Below are 11,353 nucleotides of genomic sequence, written 5' to 3'. Positions count from 1 at the left end.
GCTATAACTTGTCACTCCTATCTTTGTTCAAAGTTCCAGTGATGATATATGGGAGCAGTTTGGCAACTAAATGTGATTTAAAGTATTTCACATTCTGTAACCACAATTAAAAGTCAATTATTTAAAGACAGAGCGTGACCATTGTAGGGCTGTAGGCCATTGTAGGACCCATTGTAGGACCATGATAGAGCGGATACATCGTACAGTAGTATGATACATGTTTGCTACCAAACATTAAGCAGGGCTACGAAGGCTGAACACAAATTACACTGCACCGCAACATTGACAAAAGAAATCTCAATACAAAACATGTCAATCTTCATCTCAGCAGTTAAATTTCTCGTGAAACGTTTATATTGGGCTTTGATGCCCTCCCGTGCAGTCTTCTCCTGGGCTGCATCCCAACAGTAAGCGAAGTTGAAATAGTAAATTGAATGCTAAAGCTAAATATAATTTAATGGCTAAATTGCGTATTTTCCTCGAACCGTGCATCCTGGGCGAATTGGTCATACGTGCACGCACACATGTACATACACATTGGCGTCAGTTTGTTTTGAAAAGTGCTGGAGACAACGACGGGTTCGACGTGTTCACACCTTTTTAAAGTGGTGGGGGCGAAATGGGCCACGACAAAAAGTGGTGAGGACATGCCCTCTGCGTGCCCAGCGTAAATGACGCCTATGTACATACATAAATGACCGTAAATAATGACCCCTGTCTTACGGTGTTCAATACTAACAAATCGCCATGTGCCCTGTAACTTTGCCGGTCTACTACACATTCCTGAGGTTTGGAAATCGCTGGTAAAATGTTAGGGTTTCTCTGAAAATAATAGCTAATTAGCTAGAAAACACAGAAGTAAATGATTTTATTGAAACACGTTGTACTATTACACTGTTGAAACGGAATATTTGCATGACAATGCAGACGTCTACTTGACAATAATACAAGACAATAATGGTTATACTGCTATAATAATACTTTTTTTTTTTACAGCACACACATTTATTTGAAATCTTTTTATTCAGAAGAGAAAGAGTAGGTATGTGGTCTGAATCTCTCAAAGTAAAATGGAAATCTCTTTTTTTTCCAATTCTCTTTTTATTATGATTTTACATGGTTACATTTATAAAATACATACTTGAGAATTTAACTCCATAGAACAATAATACTGGGGTGTATATCTGCGATTCTAAAAACAAAACCACCGATACAAAAGGGTTGACAAGAAATAAAATAAAATAAAAAGGGTGGGGAATGGATATAAATCCAAACCTTAGACAAATGATGGTCGAACCTGTTTAACATATCTAATCCATTTTTCCCATCTTCTCAAAAATAGATCCCGCTGCAATCTTATAGCAAAAGTAATTCTTTCCATCTTAAAAATGTCATAAATTATATCAAACCATTCGTCCACTGCTGGTTTTTCTAGTTTAAGCCACTTCCTTGTTATGGCTTTTCTAGAAGCAGCACTCAAAATCTGAAATAAGTAGATATATATACTGCTATAATAATACTATCGTGGTTTAAACGGTGGCCATCTCTAGACAGAGCACAGTACTGTGAAATAGCTAACATTAGCTTATTTCAGTCTCGGTTATGCTGAAGAAACGGTGCTCCTCGGTCTGGCTACGGAGTTCTAGCTTGTGTCAGGGTAGGTCGTAACGTATCTCCAAAAGCTCCCCTGCAGCGGTGGCAATATTTTGTGCAGGTAGTTACTGTACTAAATTGCTCAGTGATTTGACATCACGTTCATCCGGATCTCCTCTAACCAGGTCAGATCAGTTTGAACTGAAAGCTTTGTCTTTAGAAGTGTTGCAGGGCTTTGTTGCAAATAAAGCTTTCAGTAGAATCTCACTCATTTTGGTTAGAGGGGGTCTTCCTGAGTACATCTAACCCCTCTTTCTTTCGGCCTTTTTGCTACAGCCAGTATATTTGCGCAAGTATGTGCACAATGGTGCCATTGCAAACAGTTTTGCTGCATTACCACTCTCTCATATTGTAGTTGATAAATATGATAGGCTTGTGGGAAAAACGTAATATTTGAAGCAAATACGACCACATTTGCGTGTAACTGTATACTTTTATTTTGACGGATCTCGGAAAAAAACCGTAACCCGGAAGTGCTCATTATTGTTGCTGCCCTGATGCTAGGTTTCGCGGTGTGGTTGTTTGTCCGCCATATGACAGCCCTCTCTGCTGATATTTATAAAAAGTATTAACACGAACTTGCAAAACAAACACATCAATCTTCTAGTAAATCTACAACGCATTATTCATAATAAGAAAACATTAGATTTGGACATTTGAACAGGTAAATAACGATATTGTCTAGCTACCTTAACGGTCCACTCTGATCACCAAGTGGCTAACGGTAGCTAAACTAGTTAGCTAACTGCTGTGAGATGTAGCGAGCAATCTATAACTAGGTAGCGTTGGCTGACGAACAGTGGTAGATGCATATCCAGGGTCCCAACAGTGAAACTACGTTGGTTACCAGCTAACAATTTAGCTAGTTTGGAAATGAGCTTGCTGATCAAACGGATAGCGTTATGTTGCTACCTACGTTAGCTAAGGTTACAAAGCTAGCTGACTGTCTAACATGCTGGTGTAGGTAGCTAACTAACATGTCTAGCGTTGGTTTACATTGGTTGGTTACATGTGAACACGAGCCGCTTGTGGTAATGTGACAGAATATTACAGTGTTGTCAATCCTCAGACCAGTTAACTAACGGTAGCCAGCCACGTAGCCAAAATGTGTTTATGACAAAAGCTTGTCAGCGTTACGAAACTAGTCTAGAAGTTTGCATCAAAACGTGCTCTGTGTGAAGTCTTTCTTTGTCCATCAGTTGTTCCACACAGGCGTATAATTATTTGGTTGTTGTTTGGGTATCGGCAGGTTATGAATATGGAGTCCACTGATGACGGGGGACCGCTTAATGTAGGGCGGTCATCAGGAGAGGAGAACTATTTCCTGGGGTACACTTTCACCGATCGGTCCCACTCCAGTCGGGTGGTGAAGAGTATCATGGACTTGTGTCTGGAAGATGGCCTTTTCGCCGACGTCACCGTCGTGGTGGACGGCAAGGAGTTTCAGCTGCACAGGCTGGTACTGTCCGCCCAGAGTTGCTTCTTTCGCTCCATGTTCACATCAAACCTGAAAGAGGCGCACAACCGAAGCATCGAGCTAAAGGACGTCAGTGCCCCTGTGTTCCAGTTGCTGGTGGACTACATCTACCATGGCACGATCAAGCTACGGGTGGAGGACCTGCAGGACACCTATGAGATGGCTGACATGTACCAACTGACCGCCCTCTTTGAGGAGTGCTCCCGCTTCCTCTCGCGAACTGTGGAGGTCAAGAACTGCTTACAGGTGATGTTATGGGGATTTAGGCTATGGAGACCAGTCGAGGCGAAAAACCTGGACCCGTTTCTGGGGTTCCTCATTTTTAAAGTAATTTAATCAATTAGTTTAGAATTGTTTAGAAAACCCTCACCTCAACAGAAAGGCAGAGTTACGTATCTTTCCATGTAATGCATAGTCATTATAGAACATTCTTGACAGTCATGAGCCATATTGCGCTTCCTTCTGTGTGTCAGCCTGACTATTGTTTTTCAGAAAATTGAAAGCTTTAATGCTTTTGTAATTTGAAAAAGCTTTATGTCACTTTCTTGTTATTCACCTTTTATATGCACTTGTAAACAATCAGTAGGTTCTGTTCTGTGAAAGTACCTGGACTTGTCTATATTATATATATATATATATATATATATATATATATACATATACACACACACAATGCTTATAGTGTGAGTGTGTATGTATACATTCAGGCTGTAGACATAGTGGAAACAGTATATGAATGTATGAAATATATGAATACTGCTTAACTACTAAGGAGTTGGGCTGCCTTTTGTTTTCAGAACAGGTTGGGTCATTTTATAAAATCCTGTTGTACAAGTTTTAAATGGTTTCTAGTGGGATGTTGAACCATACTTTGGGAGATAAAGGAGGTGGAAGCCTACTCCACACTTTACGTAGCAGAAGTTGAGATCGAGGTTCGATGTTTAGATCTGGTGATTGTGGAGGCCATGGGAGGTTTTTGACTTCATTCTGGTTTTTGTAAACCACTCTTGAATCAGTTTAGCAGTATGTATGGGAGCAGTATACTCTTGTCAATATGGGAACATCTGTAGGAAATAATGTTTGCACTGTAGGGAGAACCTGGTTGCCTAAAATGGCTTTGTTTTCTCTAGTTTTAATTCTATTATGCAGAATAATAATTGGATCCAATGACTCCCATGAGATGGCTGCCCATACTATAACAGATCCACCACTATGTTTAACATCTGGAGACAGGCAATTGTGGATTGAAGTCTTCCTTTGCAATGGTTACCCAATGGTAGGCAGGTAAAAGCCAGTGTGTCATGCCAGTGACTTGCCTGCTCGGGCAAGTGATTCATACCAAATTTAGCATTCTAGTTAGCTAAACCCCCAGTCTTTTTGTGCCTGCTGTAAGGCAAGCACATCAGCAGTATATGTGTTTTGTATGTATAAAAGAACGAGGTGGGTCACATTTGGTCCTGTGACTAATCATTCCTTATCTTTCACTAATACCATCCCTTACCTCTTAGCTCCACCAGTAAGTCCCTACCTGTGTCAGACCACCTAGTGTCAGAGTGCTATGAGGGGTGTGGTTTTTTCTGCCCTGTGTGCCTCTCTTGGCTGCTTACAGGTCGCCTGCCCAGTCCTGCATAGCTAGAAAATTCTCCAGTGTTTCTCAACCTGTTTTTAATGTGAAAAAAGCTCCCTCTTCTACCATTTACAATGCAGCAATAAGTAAAAGTCAGCTATAGTAGCCAATGTTACATTTTCTCCTGGAGAGGGTGAAGCTTGTACCCTTGGTTACTTCTCATCAAAGGGGATGGGGTGGGGTGAGTGCAGTGACAGTTATTTGCCACTTTTTAAAGACAATAACATAAATCCATAACAGGAATCATTTTGAATAGTGTTGTGGTTACGGCAAACAGAAACTACAATGCCACAACAAGCCTGGGACAGGTCCAGTGCTTGGGAAGAATCAATTGAGTAGCAAACATGCAGGTAAAAAGTGATAAGTCTTTTATATTTACATTTTGGAATGCCCAGTGATTTTATTAACTTTCTCCCAATTTAGAATGCCCATTTATGTCCTTAGACACTGACCTTATTGCTGCAGTCCCTTCTGTCAATGCAGGAGAGTGCAGACATACACACACTCTCCTCTGAAACATGGGATGTCAGCCGCTGCTACTTTACACACTGCAGCTCCCCTGTTAAACTTGCGAGGACTTATTGAAACACGTTGTACTATTACACTGTTGAAACGGAAGATTTGCATGACAAATCAAATGCAGCTTTACTCAGGGAGCGCGGCAGGTGCCTGATCATGCATTGGAGCCCCCCCCCCCCCCCATGGACTCCTAGTCATCATTACCTGTAGACACGGCTTGGAACAAACCCAGTCTGTGGTGCTCAGCCTTGCGCTTGTGACAGCAACTGCTTTTACTGGTTGAAACCTCATGAGCCATTACTTTTTATGAGCTTTATATTATGGTTTGACTGTGCCACATGTGGGCAAGCAGTAGTTTAGTTTGGGCAAGTAGATTTCTGACCCATTTGCCTAACCAGGCAAGTGAGAAGAAACCTTACTGTTGAAGCCTGCTTCAACTTTCTCCAAAACAGACACATCCAGATGTGCGAAAAAGAGAAAAAAGATGACTCATCTGACCATATTTCACCACTTTCTTCAGTTTCCCAGAAGTCCAAGTTTTGTTCTCATCACACCAGGTCATGTGTTGCTATGCATTGGCTTTGGTTACAATCAGCTTCCGAGTGGCAGCTCTACCTAGCTCTAGCTTTGTGCAGCTCCTGAAGTACATTTTTTGTTGAGAGTATGTCACAAAGGTATAGATTCAGTTCTGTGGTAATTTTTGAGGCTATTGTTTTATGATGTTTAGTACCTATCCTAAGTGTCTGTATATCTCTGTCAGTGAGTTTTGACTTGCGCCAACTATATGACCTCTTTCTTCATCTGTTAGATATCTCCTGTTGCTTTAAAAACTCGCATTTTAAAATGTTGATTTTAAAACATCTTTTACCATAGAACAATATTTGTAATTAGTGTTGACATTAATTTGAAATGCATGTTTTCGTTGTAACTTTAGTTACTTACATTCACATTTTATTGCTTTACAGTCACTCATATCCGGAGCGATGTACAACATTAGACTTGTAATAATACAAGACCTTTTTCACTTGGTTTTTACATTGTTTTGTCTACCCCTTGTGTTTACCTATATTAGAGTACAATGAAACTGGCTTCACGGTTTAATACTGTAACAGTATTTTACATGAAATTTGAATGGAAACAAATCATGACTTAACAAGATTCCTTGTCTATTCCTAAGGTATAAAATGTGCAAGAGTACTGTTTTTTATGATATGTTAAAACTGTAGGTAAAATGTATTTTAAGTGTACATTATCAAATCTCTTTTTGATTTATTGCAGAAATATTTATAACAAAACCAAATTTTTAATGTCAGTCATGATTTGTTTTGGTGTTTTTAAACAGTTTTGGTGGTACTGTCTATTATTTATTTTCATTGCATTTTTCTGCCGCTTATTATTTGCCAGTTATGTATTATGTTAAGCTTGTGACCATTGCAACGGCAACCACTGAAGCCAAACTGAGGAGCATGCAATCCTTTCATACACACAAACATGCCTACCATGACCTTTTTCACACTACAGGTCCCACAGTGCACTAGGAGGCTAACATTGGAGGACAGGCACATCCTCCTAAAAATTGAGTAGCTCATAGGTGCCCCCACAAGTCCCTGAGTATTGAGTGCAGAGCAATGAAGGGATACTGGCCAAGCTGCAACCTAAAAAATCTTTGCTTGAGTGGAGAGGTACATGCGCACACACTGATGATCATACATCTGCATTGCGTAACCTCATAAACTTGCTCCATTGATGCGAACTCCTGGTTATTGTCAGCAAATGACATGGCCAGTTTTGAACCTGGGCCATACCACGCAAACCTGCACTTTATGTAGGCTTAAGTGCTGTAACTTTAGTCATTGAGGAGTCCTTTCTTTTGAGTTTACATATTTTACAGATTACATATATATAATATATATATATATATATATATATATATATATATATAAGCATGGGTAAACCATACACATTCGTGATCAGCGAGAATGGACCGCTGTGAATACATTATTTTGATGTATTTGCATAAGATGTAGTGGAAGTATGCATAAAACACTTGCTTAAGAGTCACACCAGTAGGACATTCTTCAAAGGTATTATAAGAAGATAGCTGTAGGTGCATGACACTGCTAATTAGTCAGTAGTTTTGTTTCCCTCTCTGGCTGATTTCAGACCTTGAGCAATGGCAGTTACTTCAGTGTGTATCTAGTTCTGATAAAGTGAACTTTGTTGTTCCCACTGGACTCATTAAGTACCACTTTTTTAAAAACTTGCTGTTGCTTAAACTGTGTTGCATTTAACAGTGTGTTGTTTTTCACTGCTTCTAATAACATATTTGTTATTGTTTATTATTTAGGCTATAATTCAGGTGTGTATTTTTCACATAGCTAGTTTTCAGGGTGCATTTCAGTGCTCATTAGTCTGTAGTTTTGTTCCCCCCATCTCCACCTGCTGCAATTTGCCATCCCCAAACAGCACAATAGCATTAGCATGCTGCATTTGCTTATTGTCCTGGTGGTAGGTGTCCTGTAAATAGGGGCCATAGAGTTGAAATACAGCATACACCAGTATGAAATTCCTGAGTTTTGTATTGGTTAGTTAGAGCCTTAGAGTGGTGTCATACCATCTGAATTGATTGTCCAGCTATTCACTGTGCCTTTATTAGTCTTTCTACATCTTTGTTTTCAGTTCAATATGATTGCCAGCATGAAAAAGGTCCACTTATTCGTTTTCTGCTTTCCCTACCCTAGCCCAGAGGCATGTGTGACAGACGGATCAATAACTTATCAGACACATGTAGTTTAAAGCGCAGAGTGAACAAGATTAAAGGAGTTGGCAACACACTTTCCAGACAGAGGTGTCCTGACAGGGGCAGACTAGGTGTGACTGTGATTGACAACCCTTGCTTTAAATGCTTATTTTCACTGTAGGTGATGTGGCTGGCCGATCGGCACAGTGACCAGGAACTATACACGGCTGCAAAGCACTGTGCAAAGATCCATCTGGTTCAGCTGCACCAGACAGAAGAATTTCTCAACCTGCCCCTGCGTCTGCTCATGGACATCATCAAAGGTGTGTCTCCCGCTCTCACACTTTCTAAACCTGGATGGGCTGGTATTCAGTGATGTTGCATTTTCTCCCCTTATTCAGGGACAGCCACAGAGCCTTATATTTATGTTTCAGTTACTCTGTAATTGCTCAGTCAGATAAAAGGCTTCAGTGTTTAAAATGACGCTTCATTGTTGTTACAACGTTTTAGATGGTGTTCCAAGCTCCCAGAATCCTACAATGGCCATCGATTCCTGGATAAACCACAACAAGATAGAACGTCAGGAGTTCTCCAATATGCTCCAGGATAGTCTGAAGGTACTCTGCCATGCCAGATCAGTTATGATCATAACTGATCCTAAAGGGTTACTGTCCAGAGTGTTAATGGTCCATCTGCATGTCCTGATTCAAGTCATTACTGCGTAGTTAGGCATTTGTGGGTCTCGTGGGCCATTCTATCGAGTCTTTACTGTTTAAATCTTTCATTGATTATAGTCATGAAACAGCATGAGTTTTAGTTAGAACTACTTCCACATTTAAATATGCTGATAAAGCTAGAACCTTTTGTGGGTTTTTTCATCTGTAGCCCACATTTATGTGTTGGAATGGTCCCAGTGTGTTTGATCTGCTGATTTGTCTGAAGCGTCTTTCTTTCTTCTGTGGGATGGGTGTTTTTGGGCACATCACGCAGTATAACCAATGCATGTCAACAGCCTGTGCCCGAACAATGAAAATACAAGTGGCCTTTACATTATTTTCCTTCTAGATGTTCCCCCTGATTGTGGATATGAAATGGCATATTCTGCAACCCACATAGCCGCATATCACACATGAATGTCATGTTTAAACTGGACCCTCTGCAATCTGCCTACAGTGTTGCTTTACTGACTGTTTGGTCTAGATCAGAATCCTTCTCTCGAGCATGTTTCACACCTACTGGTTCAATATCTATTACTGCCGAGATGGGCGCTGTGTTTAGTGCTTATGTGTAAACAGTACCCTTTTACACAGCCTTTTAGCTAGCTAATCAAGTGTTTGGTTTACAAACGCCTTCCTTTCAATTTAAGCCCAATTCATAACTGAGCGAGCAAGTCCATGACTTCATGCAATGTGACACAACTACATTCTCAAGGAGAAAGGGGAAGGATAATATTTGGGAGCACATTTGGGACACACTTCGCTGTCATCATCCAGCATTTTAGCTCATGATGAAACAAGATTGACTCAAAAAAGTATGTGGGGCTATAGTGGAAACAGCAGAGGTGGTTATATCTTTGAAGTCATTTCGGAATCATAATGTTTTTCTATCATGTTGTAAAACATTAACTACAAATGCAGAAGCGGGTTTTTTTTTTTATTGTGTTTTCTTTCATATTAATATTTCCCATTATTTGTAAGCACGGCTTAGAAATTGACAGCATGGAGTTAAATTTAAATCGAGCTGCAGGAAGTGACATTTGATATGAGAGAAGATGTCAACAAGGGTGTGAAGGCGCATAACATTACTTTAACTTGAGCGTTCCATAAACATAAAGCATGGCTACATTCAGGCCCTCCTGGACACATTTGAGTGCAAGAGGGCCATGAGTCACTGACTTTTTTCCCCCCACTGTGGCGTCTGCAGGAGATTGGTGAGAATGTCCACATCTACCTGATTGGGAAGGAAGAGACGCGCACGCACTCGCTGGCCGTGTCCCTCCACTGCGACGAGGACGACGCCATCAGCGTGAGCGGCCAGAACAGCCTGTGCCACCAGATCACGGCCGCCTGCAAGCACGGCGGCGACCTGTACGTGGTGGGCGGCTCCATCCCCCGCCGCATGTGGAAGTGCAACATGCACACCATGGACTGGGAGCGCTGCGCGCCGCTGCCCCGCGACCGCTTGCAGCACACGCTGGTCTCCGTCCTCAGCGAGGACGCCATCTACTCCCTGGGGGGGAAGACTCTGCAGGACACCCTGTCCAATGCCGTCATCTACTACACCGTGCAGGACAACGTGTGGACCGAGACCAGCCAGCTGGACACGGCCGTGTCCGGGGCCGCCGGCGTCCACCTGGGCGGCACCATCTACCTGCTGGGCGGGGAGGAGAACGACATGGACTTCTTCACCAAGCCCTCCCGGCTCATCCAGTGTTTCGACACGGCCTCCCAGAAATGCCAGATCAAGCCCTACATGCTGCCGTTCGCCGGCTGCATGCACGCCACCGCCCACAAGGACCTGATCTTCGTGGTGGCGGAGGGCGACTCACTGGTCTGCTACAACCCGTTGCTGGACAGCTTCACTCGCTTGCGTTTCCCGGAGGTGTGGAGCTGCGTGCCGTCCCTGTGGAAGGTGGCGAGCTGCAACGGCTGCATTTACGTTTTCCGGGATAAGTGCAAGAAGGGCGATGCCAACACGCTGAAGTTCAATCCCGCCACCTCGGTGGTGTCCGTCATCAAGGGCATCAAGATCCTCCTCACAAACTGGCAGTTTGTTCTGGCCTGATAGACCACTCGTTGTCCTTTAAGGTGACCGCTTTCCCCCTGGAAGGAAACTTTGTGGCAACTCATGAGCGCTCATTGACAGTTTGGTACCCTTCCAAAGTTCATTGACCGTTACATCAAACACAGTGATAAGAAAATAGGTTTATTCTGTGTTTTAGTTTTACTTACATACAGTCTCTGTGTTCCTAGTGTTTCAAGTCTGTCAAGTCACATGGCACACCATATAAGTGAGCATTTAAAATGTATACGTCTCATAACACCTGGAACTTCCTTATTAGGTATTTTCTGACTGTGAATCATGTCTCATTGTGAATTGTATGTTGATTATTTTAATGGACTTACTTTAAAAGATCTATAGAAATAAGTTTCACATATTTGTCCTAATATTCCTTTATATATTTTTGAAGATGTTCTACTTACAGGATAGTTTTACTGGACTGACATACCATGTAGGCGTACATGTCAATAATTGTAACACCATCCTGCATTAATATACTCAAAAAGGCTCATAGTTGAGCCTAACCTTTTGTAACTATTTACAACGTAGCATTGCA

At 41.8% G+C, this 11,353-nt stretch overlaps 1 protein-coding gene across 1 annotated transcript; it reads left to right on the top strand.

The window, feature by feature from the left end:
* Nucleotides 1–2,158: 2,158 nt before the first annotated feature.
* On the top strand, nt 2,159–11,056 carry kbtbd4 (kelch repeat and BTB (POZ) domain containing 4). Its single transcript, XM_036544077.1, has 5 exons — nt 2,159–2,317; nt 2,903–3,376; nt 8,198–8,339; nt 8,527–8,633; nt 9,940–11,056. Exons 2-5 carry the CDS (start codon nt 2,906–2,908, stop codon nt 10,798–10,800), a joined length of 1,581 nt encoding a protein of 526 aa, XP_036399970.1. The 5' UTR covers nt 2,159–2,317; nt 2,903–2,905; the 3' UTR covers nt 10,801–11,056.
* Nucleotides 11,057–11,353: the final 297 nt, after the last annotated feature.

This window comes from Megalops cyprinoides, chromosome 13 (assembly GCF_013368585.1).
Source record: "Megalops cyprinoides isolate fMegCyp1 chromosome 13, fMegCyp1.pri, whole genome shotgun sequence".
In the NCBI taxonomy this organism is placed as follows: domain Eukaryota; kingdom Metazoa; phylum Chordata; class Actinopteri; order Elopiformes; family Megalopidae; genus Megalops; species Megalops cyprinoides.
The sequence above is the reverse complement of the archived record's forward strand: the minus strand, read 5'-3'. Positions and strand labels throughout refer to the sequence as shown.